The sequence below is a fragment of the Diabrotica virgifera genome, chromosome 4 (assembly GCF_917563875.1).
Source record: "Diabrotica virgifera virgifera chromosome 4, PGI_DIABVI_V3a".
Taxonomy (NCBI): Eukaryota; Metazoa; Arthropoda; class Insecta; order Coleoptera; family Chrysomelidae; genus Diabrotica; species Diabrotica virgifera.
Window position 1 is genome coordinate 117,869,019 of NC_065446.1, and position 19,483 is coordinate 117,888,501.

At 33.9% G+C, this 19,483-nt stretch overlaps 1 protein-coding gene across 1 annotated transcript in view; it reads left to right on the top strand.

Moving 5' to 3' along the window:
* Positions 1-16,153, top strand: part of LOC114337499 (zinc finger CCHC domain-containing protein 8 homolog) — an 83,502-nt gene extending 67,349 nt beyond the window's left edge. The window contains exons 4-5 of the mRNA XM_028287952.2: positions 8,164-8,310; positions 11,330-16,153. Coding sequence (XP_028143753.1) covers positions 8,164-8,310; positions 11,330-11,830 — 648 coding nt within the window. The 3' untranslated portion in view covers positions 11,831-16,153. The remainder of the gene's footprint in view (positions 1-8,163; positions 8,311-11,329) is intronic.
* The last annotated feature ends 3,330 nt before the right edge of the window (positions 16,154-19,483 follow it).

The following is a 19,483-nucleotide window of genomic DNA, read 5'->3' on the forward strand; positions in this document are numbered from 1 at the left end:
ACCTGCACGGATGAAACATTTTTTTTATTAAATTTCATACATAGACAAATACAACTTGCATGGGTCACCTATCAAAATCGTCTAATAGCTATCCTTAAAGGGGGGGGGGCGTAGTTGTTGAAATCATTTCAAGCACAATTTTGTGATTTTTTTTTTTTTTTTTTGAAAGTATGATAGATTTATTTTATTTTTAAATTAAATAAGCATATTAAGTATTTATTCAAAGAATATTAAAAAAGAAATAAGGAAATATAATGAAAAATAAGCCAACGGTTTCAAATTTTTGAAGACAACGAAATTTTTTGCACAAAAAAAAGTCAAAGATCGCTAAAACTAAAAAAACTGGACAACGTTACCTCGAAAAACTCAAAAGCTAATAAAATCTTTTTGATTTTTGTTGTTTCACATTTTTTTGAGGTGTCTTTAGAAATTTGACACCTTTGGCTTATTTTTCAATATTTTTTCTTGAATTTTTTTTTTGAATATTCTTTGAATTATACTATTATTTAATTTAAAAATAAAATAATTCTATCATACTTCCAAAAAAATTCACAAAAATGTGCTTGTAATGTTGATTTCAACACCTACGGCCGGCGGCCCCCCTTAAGGATAGCTATTACACGATTTTGATAGACAACCCATGCAAGTCGTATTTGTCTATGTAGGAAATTTAATAAAGAAAAATGTTTAATCCAGAAAGCTGATAGGTGCAGGTCGACCTATATTCGGAACGCGTACAATCATACTATCTTTGCTTAATACTCTCCCACACGCACTCTTAATTTGCGGTACATGATTAAAGTCCTTTGATGATGTATCCCTTGCTTTAGCAATGCTGTACAACCTTTTATTCCCTCGGGTGTTTCTAACCCTTCATACAGATGTACATACGATCTTTCCTTAGCGGTAGCTACATCGTTCTTAGCTCCCCTCTTTGCTACCTTGTATACATATATCCTTATCCTCCTCTGTTTTAGACCTGTCATACCTTTTTCTAGCCTCTTTCTTCTATTGAACCTTACGTTACACTTCATCATTCCCGATCAAAGGCTATAGCGGGATAAAATGGTAAAATCTGCACTCGGATGGATTCTTACTTAGGATAGGGCAATCGAAACCCCCCTAACCAAATTTTTAGCTCCCTACGTGGCCCCAGGTGTCCCCTATCGCAAAAAATGTGTTTTTCGAAAAAAGATTTTTTGAGCGATCCTTTGCTTTAAAAACTGTGAAAAAATTTGTGAATATACATTGTTATGCCCGAAAATATACTGATTTGTTTCAAATTTTTTGGATAAAAATTGAGCTCAGGAAATTTTTTTGAATTTTTCAAAAAATTTTTAGGTTAGGTAGATAATTTTTGGGTAGCTGCGAAATAATTATTTTTACTGTATTTTTTCCACTCTTTCGAATGGCGGGGATAGATTTGCCATTTTCTCGCCGGAAATTTCCCAAAATTCGAAAAAAACCCATTTTTTAGTGTCCCCTCCTCATATTTTTAGCGTTTACCGAGCCAACATAATAATATATTGATAGCCCAAAATCATCTTTAGTCCAGGTCGCATCTGTTTTGAGATGGACGTTGAGGGGTGACTCAAATTTTTTTGCAGAAATTGCTTGAAAATAAATCAAATAATAATATTTGAGTTATCCTCCCTCTCAAAAAGGTCCGGAACATTGTTTAAATAATCAAAATGTCAAACAATGAAGGAAAAATTCGATTTTTTTCTTCGTTTTTTGAATATAACTTTAAAAGTATTCATTTCCGAGAAAAGTTGTACTGACATAAAAGTTGCGTAATTAAATTTTCTGCAATATAGAATTCGTTAAAAATTTAAAAAATAGTCACCCTAGTTGCAAAATAGCAATAATTGCAAAAAAAAAAACCATACAAAAACAAGTATTTGCATTTTACGTTTTTCAACCATTTATGCTACACTTAGGACCTTCATATTTCACACAGAAAAACTTTATGATACAGTAAAACAATACTGTAAATTTAATTAAGATCGGTTTAATAGATTTTGCAAAATAAATGTTGCAATCCAGCTTTCGCAAAAAAAAATCATTTTTTTAAAATGTTACAGGACTGAAAATACAGCAGGTAGCAGGTTGAAATTTTTTTTGCTTATAGAAGTGTACTGTACCTTTCATTTGCAATTTGAAAAATTAAAATCGATTAATTACCACGGCGTCACGAAATTTTTTAAATAAACAATAATTTTTGGTGCTACGCGCAGGACAGCGGTGTTCGATTCACACAACTTGATTTCCACCAAAATTTCTTCCAATCTTTATCTAATATATTATTTTCTTACTCTATATTTTGTTGTATTTTAATATTTTAATTCCACAAAAATCAAACTAATTTTATTATTGTTTGTGAAATATTGTTTAAACAATTGCATATGTTTAAAAATAATAAACTTTTATTCTCTAAGTTAAAATATATGAACAAAGAAAGTTTTTGCTAATAAAAGTGTTATTTCAAAGGATAGAGTATGTGTTTTTATTTTGCAATAAACAAATTTATTTATTTATATCGAAATGTAATAAAAATTAAAATGTATCAATCATTATCAAAGGTCATTGGAATGCCCAATCAGAGCAAACTATCCGCTGTCCTGCGCGTAGCACCAATAATTAATGTTTATTTTAAAAAATTCCTGACGCCGTGGTGTTAATCGATTTTAATTTTGTAAAATTGCAAATGAAAGGTACAGTACACTTCTATATGCAAAAAAAAAGTTCAACTTGCTATCTGCTTTATTTTCAGTCCTGTAACATTTTGAAAAAATGAATTTTTTTTGCGAAAGCTGGATTGCAAAATTTATTTTGTAAAATCTATTAAACCGATCTTAATGAAATTTACAGTGTTGTTTTACTGTATCATAGAGTTTTTCTGGGTGAAATATGAAGGTCCTAAGTGTAGGATAAATGGTTGAAAAACGTAAAATGCCAATACTTGTTTTTGTATGGTTTTTTCGCAATCATTGCTATTTTGCAACAAGGGTGACTATTTTTTAAATTTTTAACCAATTCTATATTATAGGAAATTTAATTACGCAACTTTTATGTTAGTACAACTTTTCTCGGAAATAAATACTTTTAAAGTTATAATCAAAAAAGGAAGAAAAAATCGAATTTTTCCTTAATTTTTTGACATTTTGATTATTTAAACAATGTTCCGGTCCTTTTTGAGAGGGAGGATAACTCAAATATTATTATTTGATTTATTTTCAAGCAATTTCTGCAAAAAAATTTGAGTCACCTCTCAACGTCCAAATGTACTAATATTTTTACAGATAGGTCTACTTGCTGTTTCAGATTTTTTGGATTAAAATTGAGCAAAATTTTTTTTAATTTTTCAAAAAAAAATTTAGGTTAGGTATGTAAGTAATTTTTGGCACACTCCGAAATAATTGTATTTTCATAAATTTTTTTTCGTTCTTTTAAATGAAGTGGTTATATTTGCCTTTTTTCTCCGGAACTTCCCTACAATTCTAAAAATAAAAAAAAACTGTTTTGATGTCTCCCCCTCACCATATTTTGAGCACATAAACTGCGTATCAATAAATAACGATTTTTAATATTTTGTTTGTTATTTCTACTGACATGATCAGGTTTGCTATTTTCAAACCAAAACATGCTCAAAATACAACAAAAGCTTTTTTTTGATATTTTCTCCCATATTTTAGGAACATAATCTAATTTATACGCGACTCTTACTTTTTACTCCAAAATATTTTGGTAAAACATCTTTTTCAAATGAGTTAGTAACCGATTCACAAAAATCTGAAACTTTTATTTCATTTTTTAATCGGAAAACAGATGTAATAAGATTTTTGATGATCCAGTTCGTAATTTACATAAATAGTCTAAGAGCTGGGAGCGGATTTTGTGCGTGATAAGTAATACGGAAAAACTATACGGGGATATGTTGAATTAGTTGTGTACATGACTTTCTCCAACGGCCGGAAACCAGAGTTGGGGCCGAGGGTATTTTTAAGGGGTCAAAGTCGCGGTTTTTATTATTTTTTTCATGACGCTCATGATCGAGATAGTTCACCAAAATTTGGGAATAAGTAGGTCATGACGTACCTAAGTAAAATCTCTAGGGGCTCAACGCTGCGTGGCCGACAAAGGGGTGGGGGTAGGGGTGAATATAAAAGACATAAAGGGCTTTTTGCGACGTTCGTGATTGCGATAGTGGACCAAAATTTGGGTATAAGTAGAACATGACATAAATAATTAAAATCCCCAGAGCCGGAAACCAGAGTGGGGAAGGAAGGTCAAATTTCCGTTTTTTATTATTTTTTTTGTGACGCTCATGATCGAGATAGCGCGCCAAAATTTGGGAATAAGTAGGTCATGACGTAACTAAGTAAAATCTCCAGGAGTGGAACGCTGCGTGGCCGACAAAGGGGTGGGCAGGGGTGAATATAAAAAAATGTAAGGGGTTTTTTGCGACGTTCGTGATTGATATAGTGCACCAAAATTTGGGAATAAGTAGACCATGCCATAACTAAGTAATATCCCCAGAGGCGGAAACCAGAGTGGCAGACGAGGGTTGTTATAATGGGTAAAAGTCGCGGTTTTTTTTATTTTTTTTGTGGCACTCATGATGGTGCACCAAAATTTGGGAGTAAGTAGGTTATGACGTAACTAAGTAAAATCTTCAGGGGCGGAACGCTGCTTGGGGTACAAAGGCGTGGTAGGCAGGGGTGAGTATAAAAATATATGGGGGTTTTTTTTGCCGTCCGTGATCGAGAGAGTGCACCAAAATTTGGGAATAAGTAGATCATGACATTAATAAGTAAAATCTCCAGGGGCGGAACGCTGCGTGGGGGAAAAATGTTGTGCCGGGTCACAAAAAAAATAATACACACTGCGACTTTGACCCCTTGAAACTACCCTCATCCCCAACTCTGGTTTCCGGCTCTGGGGATTTTACTTAGCTAAGTCATGGTCTACTTATTCCCAAATTTTGGTGCACTATCTCAATCTAGCACGTCGCAGAAAACTCCTTATATTTTTTATATTCACACCTACCCCCAACCCTTTATCGGCCACGCAACATTCCACCCCTGGAGATTGTACTTAGTTACCTCATGACCGGCTTATTCCCAAATTTTGGTGCACTATCTCGATCATTAGCGTCATTAAAAAAATAATAAAAACGGCGATTTTGACCTCTTATAACTACCCTCATGCCCAACTCTGGTTTCCGGCTCTGAGAATTTTACTTAGTTATGTCATGGTCTACTTATTCCCAAATTTTGGTGCACTCTCTCAATCACGAACGTCGCAAAAAACCCCTTATATTTTTTGTATTCACCCCTGCCCCACCCCTTTGTCGGTCACGCAGCGTGCCACCCCTGGAGATTTTACTTAGTTACGTCATGACCTACTTATTCCCAAATTTTGGTGCATTCTCTCGATCATGAGCGTCACAAAAAAAATAATAAAAACTTCGAATTTGACCCCTTATAACTACCCTAATCTACATTTTTTGTTAGAACTAATTTTATGATAAAACTTACCCTTTCGCTGAAAATCTTTAAAAACCATATTTGGTGACCTTTGACACAGCGTAAATTTTTTGTCTCGGGTCGGATTTATGAGGACTTTTTAGATTTCATTTCATTCAAGATGGTATTTTGAACAATCCTGCCAATTTTCATCTTGATGGTAATTATTGTAAACTCACTCCTATTTTTGAGTCTAACTAGACCGGTCTATATGTTAAGGATCGTTTTCACGCTACGTCTTATTGTACGTTTTGTGTGTCATGCAAAACGTACGACAGAACGTACATTTTGTGAATAAGCGGATTTAATTATTTCGATTCGACAAGGGAACATCCATAAACTACGTCGTTGAAAAGGGGGAGTCTTTGCTTATTACGACGGTATACGACATGGGGGAGGGGGCATGAGTGCACATCGGACGTCGTTTAATGTTCACGAATATAAAAAATATACCCTTTTGTAGGATTAAAAAGAATTAGTAGGTACTATATTGCTTTTATCGCATACTTTTCATTTCGTTTTTATCACTCACAGCCTTAATAATATTGCTAGCAGTTTTGTACAGAATAACAAACAATAAAACATTGTTCTATGTATTTAAACAAACGCTTCTATACAGAACAACGTCTGGAAGCAATAAATATTACACTGTTCATTTATTTACTGAATACTCTGTGTGAAACAATTATTCTACAAGAATTAATAGAAATGAAATATTCTATTTTTAGTTAGTACATTGTATTTATACTTAATAAAAGAAATGATATTGAAATCAAAACAAAATAAGTATCAAGATTTATACGATGCAGTTAAGAAAGCATAGGAACTCCGATAAAAGTATTGTCTTTTGTCCCAATAAAGCTAATTAGTTGTACAGTGGATTGAGAGAAAAAAGTACGCGGATATTAATGAGCTACATAGTAATACTTTTTTTTATTTAAATTTAAGGCGCATCAACCTATGTGGTTATTAGTGCCGCTCGGTATTACAAAGTTTTTGTTTACAATTGTTATGCATAAATTAACATCAATACATAATCATAGATTTTCATACACATTGATTTTTACAGTGTTGATGTTTATATTTGGTTGTAGATCCCTATTGATTTCACAAAACGTAAAATTGACGAAAAGTCACAGTCCTCTTCTAAACACTCACGTAGCGTTATCGGTAGTTTACACTTTTTCCGGTTATTTGCATATGCCGGGCATTCAAGGAACATAGTAATACTGATTTGGATACATTCGTAAATAAACTTATAGCTAACTTTAAAAAATCCATAAATAACAGGGCATTTAAAAAAAATCACTAAAAAATGGGGGTTATGAATTGCAATTGCGACGTCGGTATGAGGGGGGGGGGTCAACTGTAAACGACGCTTTACGACGGAAGGGGAGGGGGAGGGTATTAAAAAGTCCAAAATTTTTACGACGTAGTTTATGGATGTTCCCCAAGACGCATATTTTGCTGTTTTCACGCTACGTCATATTGTACGTTTTGTGTGATAGGACAAATCCTATCACACAAAACATACAATAAGACGTAGCGTGAAAACGAGCCTTAAGAAGATGTTCCATATTCTCTATTTCTCCGCAGTCACAGTTCACATCATCTTGGTCTATTTCACCCCATTTTACCATGTTTGATTGTACTGGAGCGATCCCCGTTCTTATCCTGTTCATAGTTTTCCACTTTTTAAAGTCTGGAGATTGGCCTGTGCATTGAACCTGGGGAAGAGGAAAATACTCAGGCGGTTCATCCTGCACTGTTCCAAGGAAGTTTCTCCTGGATTTTAGTCGCTTTCGTGGTGTTCGAGCTTGGTATAGAGCAGTGGTGGGCAAACTTTTTTAATGGGGGGGCCGCAAAGTTCAAGAAATTTTATAGGAGGGCCAGAATTATAGACAAAACGCATTTTGTGTTAAAGCTACCTCCGACGCCCTTGAGGGGCATAAGCATTTTCGAGAAAGAAGAAGAAGAAGAGTGTTAAAGCTACATTATTTATACTATCCATGTCGATGGACCCTCGGCGGGCTGGAGTTGGCCCGCGGGCCGTACTTTGCCCATCACTGGTATAGAGCATGCCACTCGTCCGCGATCTGTTTAATTTTCTCTATGTGCTCTGCAACGCCTCTGCGTGTTGAGGGTTCTACAAAACCCGCTGTTTTATATGGATTTGAGGGTGACCTTGCTTTCGTGAACCCCGTTACTATCCTGCATGTCTCATTTAGCGCAGTATCAACTTGTTTGGTGTGGGCAGATCTGTCCCAAACGGGGCACGCATATTCAGCAGTTGGAAAACTTTAATTTCCACCACCTTACTTTCTGGCGTCCTACTTTCTATCCTTTCCACCTTACTTTTATGACTTTACAGTTGGTAAACTCTTTTAGCTGACTAGGTGAGTGCGCAGACTGCAGACTTTTTAGTCGGCCGAGTTTAGTCGGCTTCTTAATCAGTACAGAGAGATATGCATCGGTGAATCGATGTAATGTGCGCATCTGCATACCTCTCTGTACTGATTAAGGAGCCGACTAAACTATCGGCCGACTAAAAAGTCTGCAGTCTGCGCGGGCTCTAAGTCTTATTCTATTTCCTAGTGTAAAATACTAACCATTAAAGTTAGTTATATTTTTGAAGGAATATCGACAGCATCACGTACCGCCCTATTCAAATCAATTTAGTAAAGCAGCGATGATTGAGTTCTTCGAGAAACAATATTCAAAACAACAGGATGATTTCGAAACTCAAGATATGGATGTGGATGACGAAGAACACGATATAGCGGTAAGTTCGTCATCTTCTTTTTAGTATTTGTATATTTGCTGCATATAAAATGTGGATGCCTATTTCATACAACAAATAATTAAACCATTCGTAAAGAATGATGTTTCCAATGAAAAGTGCCGTCTTGAATATTTGGTGTAGTCACGATTGTTATGGATGTTATGACGTCGAGTTCGTTGTATGCTGCGTATAGCTCAAAATTTGCTCTCCATGCCTCCTTCATTATTTCCTGCAACCATTTGTTTTCTTCCTTGCTTATCGTCTTATCAATTCGCTATCAATTTATTTCATATTACATAAATCGGTTCTATTTCGTGAGAAATATCATTCAAATTGTATCTTAATACTTTTTTTGGGGCTAGAATATAGCATATCAACCTGTTCATTCCATTTTTAAACCATTTTAGTAAGGAAATCTGTCACAAGAATATTACTTAAGTATTCTCTGCGTAGTGAAAGTGGAGGTTCATTAAGCTCAGATTCCATGACCGATAAGGTATATTATGAAGATAACCAGTGCTTAACCTAAGTGCTTTATTTTCGATTCTTTGGGTTTTTTGTGGTACAGAGTTTGATGCTGAGCCTTAAAATGTAGATCCATAATCTAAGATCGATCTTATCAAATTTCTTTTTAGTAAATAACATTCAGATGTTTGGATCAGCTTCCCAGTTACGGGCGCTTACAGTCTTCATGATATTCATTGCGTTTTTCGTTCTTCGTAATTTTTTTATATATTTGCTAAGAATATTTTTTTCGATACAATGCGTTATTTGCGAAAAACCATCTAAAAACGTGTTTTTTTTTTGTTGAAAAATGATCACTTTCACTCACCAACAACTTAAAAAGTATTGACTTAGTGAAAAAACTCTATAGTGCAAAAGTTGCTTATAATTAGTCAGTTTATCTTCTTCTTCTTCCTTCTTGTATGTAGGCTTTAAAGCCTGTTTCTTCTTCAATATTAGCCTCCTAAATTGTTAAAATTATCGCACCATCTTTTGATGACTTATCTCGTCCTATGCGTACAATCCTATCCTTTGCAATTCTACAATGTGTTCGTTCCACTCCTGTTTCCGTTTTGTCACCCATCCATTTATATCTTATACATTCCATGATCTTCTTATGTTTTCGCTTCTCTCCCTATCCAACAGACTTTTCCCTGATATTCGTAGAAGTATTTTCATCTCTGTTGTTTCTAGTAGTCGTCTCGTTTTAGATGTGTCAGGTCTTGTCTCCGCCGTGTATGTCGATATAGGTCTAATTGCTGCTTTATGGATTCTTGCTTTTGTGTCTTGTCTTAGGTGTTTGTTCTTCCAGATCGTGTCATTAAAGCCTCGGTTTCCTCGAAAGCGGCACCGACAAACTGCGAGCGTAACACTGCGATGAATGTCGTCATAAAAAACTGTACCACGCAAAATAATAGCTGTGGTTTCCAAGGATGCGTTGGAAGCCACCGCTTGCTGAGTTTGCACATTCCATTGCCGCAGTGAAGAACCTTGAATTTTTCACCGTAATCTGACGTAATTCATCGCAGTGTTACGGTCGCAGTTTGTCGGTACCGCTTTCGAGGAAACCCAGGCTTTAGAGATCCCGCCGCTTTACTTGCTTTTAAACTTTGTTGTCGTACTTCCACTTCAATTTATTATTATTTTTCCATCAATTTCGATTTTACATCGTAGTGGGTATTTAGATGTTGTCATACATTTGGTTTTTTTCTGCTGATATTAACATATTGTATTTCTTGGCTGTTGTATTGAAGATGTGTGTTAATCTTTGGAGATCATCTTCTGTCTCGGCGATTAATGCGGCGTCGTCTGCATAACATAATATTTTGATTTCTTTGTTCCCCATTCTGTAACCATGACCTTTACGTACTGCTTGTATTATTTCGTCCATAATTATATTAAAGAGCAGTGGGCTTAACGAGTCACCTTGTCTGACTCCGCTTTGTACTGGTATAAGCTGTGTTAGTTTTCCAGTTTATCCAGTTTTGGAATTATTTTGAACGTATGTTTTTTCACTTGCCACCCCGAGAAGGGGTGGCTTTCACCCCTCAAGTAAAAGCAACCAACGGCACAAGTCCAGAACTGGAGGGTAAGAGGTAAATCCAAATTTTCATGCAGTTCAGTGGTGACATGGAATATTACACAGTATCGCCGCATTTCATGTTCACTTACTGATCTAGGAATCATTTTTTTCGAATGACTCTCGTAGATTGCAGCTAATATTCGTAGGCAAACTTTCTCTACCTATTTATTAAATGCTACGTGCCCAACCGTCTCATTAAATAATCAAGTACTACAACAAAAGGATGATGTAAAATACCTAGGTATGCACTTGGACCGCAGATTAACGTGGAAGAAACACATATTCACGAAAAGAAAACAGTTGGGTCTGAAACTCAATAAAATGTACTGGCTGATAGGAAAAAGGTCACAACTGAGTTTGTACAATAAAATTTTAGTATACAAGGCAGTGATTAAGCCAATATGGAGCTATGGTATCCAACTGTGGGGATCTGCGTCGAGATCCAATATCGACATCCTGGAGAGATTCCAATCGAAAACCTTGCGCATTATCACAAATGCACCGTGGTACATGCCCAATGAACAGATTAATCGTGATCTCCAAATGAAGACTGTCAAAGAAGAAATTGCCAGTTACGCCCAAAAATACGACATCCGACTACAAAACCACCCCAACAGGCTAGCGAAGAACCTAATGAGACCCCAGCCAAACAGAAGGCTAAAGCGCCACACTCCAAGCGATCTACGAACAAGATTTTAAATTTTCAAAAATATTTTATTTATTATAGATTTATTTATAGGGTTTTATTTATTAGTCGCAAATAATTTTGTTAAGTACTAAAATTATGATTTCATAGGTTATTGTTACTGGACAGTCTCCTGCAAGTCTCTTTTAATTGTTAAACAATTTACTTATTGTAATCATTATTACAGATTGTAAATAAATAAAAAAAAAATATTAAATAACTCGTATTTTATTGTATTTTATTTTTAGATGCACCGAGGAAAAGCTTTGGAAACAAGTGTTCCATCACCCTCGTTAGTTGCTTTGGAAAAAGAAAAGCTAACCCTTTTAGCAGCCCTAGACGACAGCTCCAATTCCAATCTAAAGTCAGAGAGCGGCGAAACCTCCAACATAGAACAAACAGAAGTAGATCCACTTCCGCCTGGAATTGACGACTCAACTTCTGAAGACGTTACAAAAGTGCCTTCAAAACTATCTACATCTTCCGTCTTAGAAGACTCGCAAGAAACGCCAGAAGCTGACGTCACGCCTATTAATAAAAAAGTCATTCACAGTAACTTCGGCACCCCCATATTAAAAAGTTGTTCTCCCTATTCTATCCTACCCAATCCGGATAATTTCATGAAAGACGTAAGCCCAGTGATCAACTTCGAGAACTTGCCCAACTCTACGGGCACATACGAAAAAATGGTCGGCCTGCTACAAAAAGTTCGAAGTACCATGAAAAAAATTCCGAAGGACAATTCGTGATATTAAAAATGATAATCATCGTTCCAATAAGTACAAATCAATTTTTGTATAGTAGAGAATTGTGACAGGGAGTTAGTTATATTTTTCAAAAACGAATGTTCTTCAAAATTGTGTACAGTATAAATTGTATGGTTGGATAAAGTTTTGTTCTCTTTGATTGATGTTTGTGAATTAGAGAAACGTTTATAAGAACACTTTTCTGTTATATCGGGTGTATTTGATTATGTGTTGCTATGTTGTATGTGTATACGATGTTTGCACTGTTAATTTTTGAAAGGAATATCTTATGATTTTTATTAGAATATTCGATTATATTGAAAGAGCGATTGATATTCACCAAAATAATCAATTTTGCTAATTAATATTTTGCATTGAATTATGACAGCGTCTGTGCGAGCTTGCCAATTTTTTGTCATAAGTTTAAAACATTTTAAATGATTTTCAGTTTTATAAATATTTTGATAGAGTTTCCAACCTCAACCAACTGGTATATTATTACAATGACATACGATAAATGTCATTAAAATATAAATACATATAACCATAAACATAAATAAAGTATAATTATGTGACGACACGGGCCGTTTGAACTATTTTAAATACGCAGGAGATTTTAAATTTGTACTTCTAAGTTATTATGAGTTTTTGAAGCGTGAAATTTTAGAAATCTCATTTTTAAACAAAACTGAACATTATTATGTAACAAAAAAAATGTGTAAGTTTCATATTGCTAATATTATAAAGTGTGACGTACTAAGTCTCGATCATCACAATTAAGTAAGTGTTCAAGTGTTGTTATCAAAATTCAAGTATTTTAGTTGCATATTATGTCGTATATTTGACAATCAGTAACCATAAAAATTTCTTCTTTCGCAGAAATCGCTTCACTTTGATAAAATGTCACGTAATAGTTTCTTAATAACCATTGGAATTGATTGTTTTGTTCACTAAGCATTTTACAAGTTTTCTCCACAGGTGCCATATTATTTTTAAAGACTGGAACAAGCTTGTAGTATTTCAATTGGACTGATATCTCTCTAATTGTATCAAAATAATAAAAGTGTGACAATGTACCCTTTATCGGTGAATAGTGCAGTCACTGAAGGTGGATATGAGCTATTACCTCCGATTTCGTTGAACCTCCATCGATTTACATGAAAATTGGTGAGTGGTTATACGATATCTCAAGGAATAAAGGTGACATTGTACCAACTTGCGCTTTTACCCTGGGGGTGGATGCCACCCCTACTCGGGGGAGACAATTATTTGATTAAAAATAACCCCACAATTCGATAGAGGGACTAACTCTAAGAAAAATTTGTTATATAAAGTTATTGAAATAAATCAAAACTTTTTGACTTATTAAAAAGATTAAAGATTTTAATTTTTCGTGAGAAAAATGCATGTTTTTAACCGATTTTTTATAAATAACTCAAAAACTAGTAAGTTTTTACAAAAAAGTTATTATTACCAAAGTTAAAGCTAATAAAAAACTAAATAAATTCCTTACCAGAAAAACCTTTTATTGTTAACTAAAAGTGAGTTATAGGTAATTGAATGTATATTTCTTTGACTACCCCAATCTAAGTATTCAAGCTTAAATAACGGGAAATTATGCATTTTATAACATAAACGAGCCCCCGACCAAGTTGATAGCATTAAAATTTATACTACAAAAATTTTTCAAAAAATATCTTAAAAAATTTTTCTAAAAAATGTTTTTTTTTTTTTTTTTTAACTCTATAACTCCATAAATTTTGTGATATCAAATTCACCTAAAAACCATTTGAAAGCTAAAACTAACGGCTTTTAAACCACGTTGAACTTAATCTTTGAAACCCCTTACCTTTTTAAAAATAAAAATTTAAATGGCCCCGGTTACATGGTTCTAGCAGCAAAATTAAGATTTAAACGTTATTATCTCGGTTATTTTGTACCCTACAGAAATAGTAGAAAAGGTAAAATATTTTATAGAGAAAAAACTAAAATTTGGTTATATGTCATTTTTTTCTTATATTGAGTATTTTTGTAGTTATAATTAAAAGAAAATGAAAGCTTGTTTTATTTTTCACTTTTTCCAAAAAAATTCAAAAAGGTTCTCTTATTTTCATCATAATTTGCTTCACTTTGATGCTATTAACTTCTTCTGGAACTCATTTGATAGGTATTCCGAAGTACTTGGATAAGTTCTTAGTAGGTATATTTTATAAAATGCATCGTTTTCCCGTTATTTAAGCTTGAACACTTAGATTTCTGTACTCATCGAAAAAAATATACCTTCAATTACCCATAACTTACTTTGAATAAACATTAGTGTAGTTCTTTAAATGAGGATTGTATTCAACTTGTTATTATCTTTAATTTTTTGCAACAATAACTTTTTTGTAAAAGCTTATAGTTTTTGAGTTATACGTGAATAACTGTTTTAAAACATGCATTTTTTTACGAAAAAGATCTTTGATCTTTAATAACTAAAAAAGTATTGATTTATATAAATAAGTTTATATAATAAATTTTGCTTAGAATTTATCCCTCTATCGAGTTATGGTATTATTTTTAATTAAATAATTTTCACCCCCGAGAAGGGGTGGTATGCACCCCCAGGGTAAAAGCGCAAGTTGGCATCATGTCACCTTTGTTCCTTGAGGTATTCTCTAACTACTCACCAATTTTCATGAAAATCGATGGAGGTTCAACGAAATCGGAGGTGAAAACCTTCAGTGACTGCACTAGAATGTGAAATGTGTATTAGGTCAGTAGTAGAGGTGTGTTTTACTACAAAGAATATGCTTATTCAAAATATGTTTTGGAAGGAGGTTTTGTCCTCTATAGGAGGATATCGGAAGGACTGAGGGGGATACACTGGGACCGATATAGGAATAGACGTGAGATGCGCGCAAACCGGAGAAGGGATGCAGAATTCATTTGGGGTTTAAATGACATAGTTTCCACGGTTCTTACAAATATTGACGGATTTCTTTGAAATTTTGTTTACATGAATCATTGTTTATAACGAGTTGCATGTAATTATTTAAAATTTATAAATTTTAAATAGTTATTTAACAATGTTCGATTACTATAAATTCTTTATACTATATAAATAATCTAAACGAGCTGTTTTGAGCTAGTGTGTAATTTCCGTCTTCTTTTCATATTCTTAACATATTTATATCGTAAAATGTTTTCCAAATGTTCAATATAATTCTTTTTTCTGTAACAGACATATAATATCATAATTTGCAACCTCTTGTCAATTGCTGAAACGTCACATCGTATCCCTTGGGGTAAAATCTATTTATATCCTGCTCGCGAACGTCAACATTATCACAGTTGATCACTCCTATTTTTATCAATTGAAGGAAAATTATAATTGTTGAATTTACAGTTAACAAATTTATAAAATGAGTTTGTTTCGGGCTTTCCATCACCACTGTCCATTTCGTTCAGATTTTGTTAAAGTTTTGCTTTGACATCATTTTTTTTTTTGTTAATTTAGTAGTTACCTAGGCAACGTCCCGTACTTTCGTGATTATTTCTTGATATTCTATTTATTTTTCATTTTTACGTCAATATTGTTGAAACTATGGTGTTTCTGGTGAGTTGTTAAAAAAATATTGTACTATATACGACTGATACAGATTTTAGCGCTCTCATGATTTAGCGATTAACTTGCATGTATATGCTACGATCTGCTATTTTTGTTTTGCACCTTATATTATAATTAATATCTATTATACTATCGAAATAATCTTAAAAATATGCTTTGACAAGATAATTTCCGTCTAATTTGAATAATATTAAAATATTTTAGTCCTAAAATGCTTTTCAAATTCTCAGGTAATAAATAAAGCTTATAACAAAATAGTAGGTTAATTACGTAAACCTCACGATTCGACTTCACTTAATTGTTTTTCCAATTTTTCAAAACTGTTAACAATTATTAAAACAAAAATTAAAACAATTAAAAAACTTAAAATCATTATTATAAAAATTACTAAAAATTGAAATTTTACACAAAACTTATCAACGTAGCAAATCGTCCGTATAGTAAAACTATTCACATCTACAGCTAAGCACTTGTCGATCGAATAACCACTCTCTACCATAATTTAAAATTTGCTAGTGCGCAACGTCTATTCCTAATTCGGTCCACCTGTACCACAGTGCATGTGTCACATCGTACACAATGCAAATATTGTATCCACATAGTACATAGCGTAAGAATTTGCGGTTTTTTACGTAGATTATACATTTTACACTACACATACGATTTCTTCACAAGGTGGGTATTTTTTTTTTCAAATAAAAATAGGAATTACTGTAGTTTTATTATCTTCTTTGGCTAATAACGTCCAGGAACAGAAAAATTATACATATTTATATGAAGCTAGGACAAATAATCCCGGACAAAAATCCCCACAAATTATCCCTGGACAAAAAATCCCCACAAATAATCCCCGGACAAAAAATCCCCACAAAAAATTCCGGACAAATAATCCCCACAAACTTTTTTGGACAAAAAATCCCCAAGTAATGTGCTGCCGAATATTTCCTTGAAGTGATTCTATAACAGCGGAAATATTAAAATATGGAGGAGCGCAGCTAACAGACAAAATGCACAAATTACTAAAAAAAACATGGGAAAGGGAAGAACTAGCAATGGAGTGGAAGAAAGCAGTGATATGTCCTCTTTATAAAAAGTGGGACAAAGCACAATGTCAAAATTATAGGCGTGTGGCACTATTAAATGTAATATATAAGATATTAGTAGTCCACATCAAAAACAAGCTAGCAAGACGTCTTAATAATAGCATAGGTGAATACCAGTGTGGCTTTAGAAAAGGGAGAAGTACTATAGACAACATCTTTACTTTAAGAGAAATACAAGATGAGAGCTATGAATATAATAAACCGACAATGGCACCCTTCATAGATTTTAAGCAAGCTTTTGATACAATAAAAAGAAAGAAATACATAAAGCGTTAAATAATCTTAGAAGTTTCACCAAAAATAATAATGATACTGACACTTGACGAAAACAGAAAGTAGAGTATTGGGACCAGTGGCGTGCGGTGACATTTTCGGAAGGGGAAGCGATTCAGTAAGAGTATAAAATTATTTTCTTACGGGGGTCGAGATCAAAATATATACTATGTGATAAATGTGTACCTACTTAATAGGTATATACCTAATATTATACTACTTGTTAACTTATATGGATTAAAAACAAAAACTATAAAAAATTACCTGTAAAACGAAGCAAGCAATAGTGTTTAACCCAGACTGAGAGACTTGCACGCCCCTTGAGAAAGACATTCGGGTGATGATACAATTCATTGGGGAGAGGAGGATTTACTCCTAGAAGCGGCCGTCACTCCATCCCGCCCCAATGCTCCAGACTATCCACTTCCCCCCCGATAGCACTCTGATGCGCTATAGGGGCTCTCTATCAGCAAAGTGCTTATCATGTGGGAGTCCTGGGTACAAGGACTCACACACGAAATCATACCCCGATCAATGCAGGCCAGCGTGAGGCGCTCTATTCCCGCTGTTTCTAGTGACATCGATCTGTATTGCTTGCTCGGACCTCGACTCCGGGCTTGGTTTCTCTAAACTTAAAAAAAAAAGAGTTCCATTTAAAACTGTTATTATATTCCGAGGCATTTCCACAACACGCACCTTTTGACACTTATTTATATTTGAGGTCTATTCTCCTATCAACCAGTGCAAATTTGTCTATAACATCGTCGTAAAATTTTGGATTTTCTGACAATTGTTTAATGCATTCTTTTTCAATAGATAATAGGGCTAATTTGGAAAGTCTGTCTTCGCTGGTTGAATTTCGTGTAAAACTTTTAATGCGTTTTAACACTGAAAAACTGCATTCAACTGATGCACTTGTGGCTGGGATAGTTAGTACTAATTCACACAATTTGACCACTTCACACAGGGACTTATTTAAACCAGTAGTGTTTAAAAAATTTAACAGATTCCTGGGAATTTCTTTTTCACTAATGTCACTTGTTTCATAAACGACACTTAACTGAGAGTTCAAAGCTGGGACATCAAAAAAATTTTCATAATTTAATCGTAGGGAATTAAATGCCTCTGTGGGAAATTTTGATGAGTGGATATATTAAATATGATTGGATATGTTAAAATTAGATAATTCTACAAATTTTAATTCGTTAAAATTTTGAAATCGAGAATTCATTTGTTGTATGATATTGTCAAAAATTTCGATGTATAATCGTCGATAGGAGGTCTCTCTATCGCCGACATTAGCAATCTTTATTCTTTTACTTTCAGGTTCTAAGCCCATAGTTACAGTTTTCTCCCAAATATTGTTGAACTGCTCTCGTTTTTTAATTAGTGTATTTCGAAACTCATCTATTTGTCTTATACAAAATCCAATGTCATTTGACTTCGTCTGTAAAATGTCGAATAAAATATTAGTAAAAGGAAAAATCTCTACAAAAACATTTAGCAAAAAATTGAAATCGAAATTTTCTTTAAGCCAATGTAAGTACCCCTTAGCAGCAGTAACAGTCTCAGCATCCCATTTTTCTTTATTATCCCAAACGTCTTGAAAAAAGTCATATCAATGAATCACGGTATTGAAACACCGTTTGCACTATAAGCGTCCATTGTAGTTCCATCTCGTCTGAGCAACTTTTGGAAACCTTTTTGAAAAATAGGATGCCAAGCCACTTAGCGTCGAAAAGAAAACTTTAACGTCTTTAATATTGTCCATGCCTCGAGATAAAACCAAATTAAGTCTGAGTGCTAAACAGTGAACAAAAATTGCATGTTTAAACTGTTCCTTTACTTTAGCTTGAAGACCTGCTAACTGACCAGCCATTACTGCAGCACCATCATAGCTCTGAGCGACAAGCTTGGAATTACATTCTAGCATAGAAATAGTATCACACACAATTTGAAACATAGCCTCTGCAGTCCGATCGCCAGTTATGTTCACGAATTCTAAAAATCTCTCTTGAGGAATACCATCAACCACATATCGCACAACAATGGATAACTGACAAAAATTAGTTACATATGTTGTTTCATCAAGTGCAATTGAAACAAATGGAGCTTTTTTTATCTCATTTTTAATATGATCCATTACAACGTCAGCAGTACATTTAATTAAGTCGTTTTGGATTCTGTTTGAGGTACCTCGGAAAACTGTGGAATTGATAAAATGATTTTTTAGGGTTTCATCATATTTTGCCAAAAAATTTACAAGGTCTATATCATTTCCTCGATTGGCCGATTCACTTTGTTTCATTATGACCTCTGAAACTTAATTCACGTTCTCCCAAGAAACAAGTTACATCAATCAACCGGTTTAACACATCCCTGTTTTTCTTAACGCTTCCATTGTGAAGTCTATGGCTGATTTTTAAATGATTGTCCAAACTATGTTCAATGCGATATGCCCCGAATGTTTTTTCTTTAATTGTAGCACTTAAATGGCACTTACTATTTACATGTCGCTTTACACTTTTATGAAAATTATTTAAATCTGTAACGCCGACCGAGTTCCAATGTGTTTTTTCGCTTGTATTAAAAAGAATACAGGGCCAACAAAATAATTTTGATACAATTTTGCAGCCAGTTAACCATTCATATTTTTCATAAAAACCCACA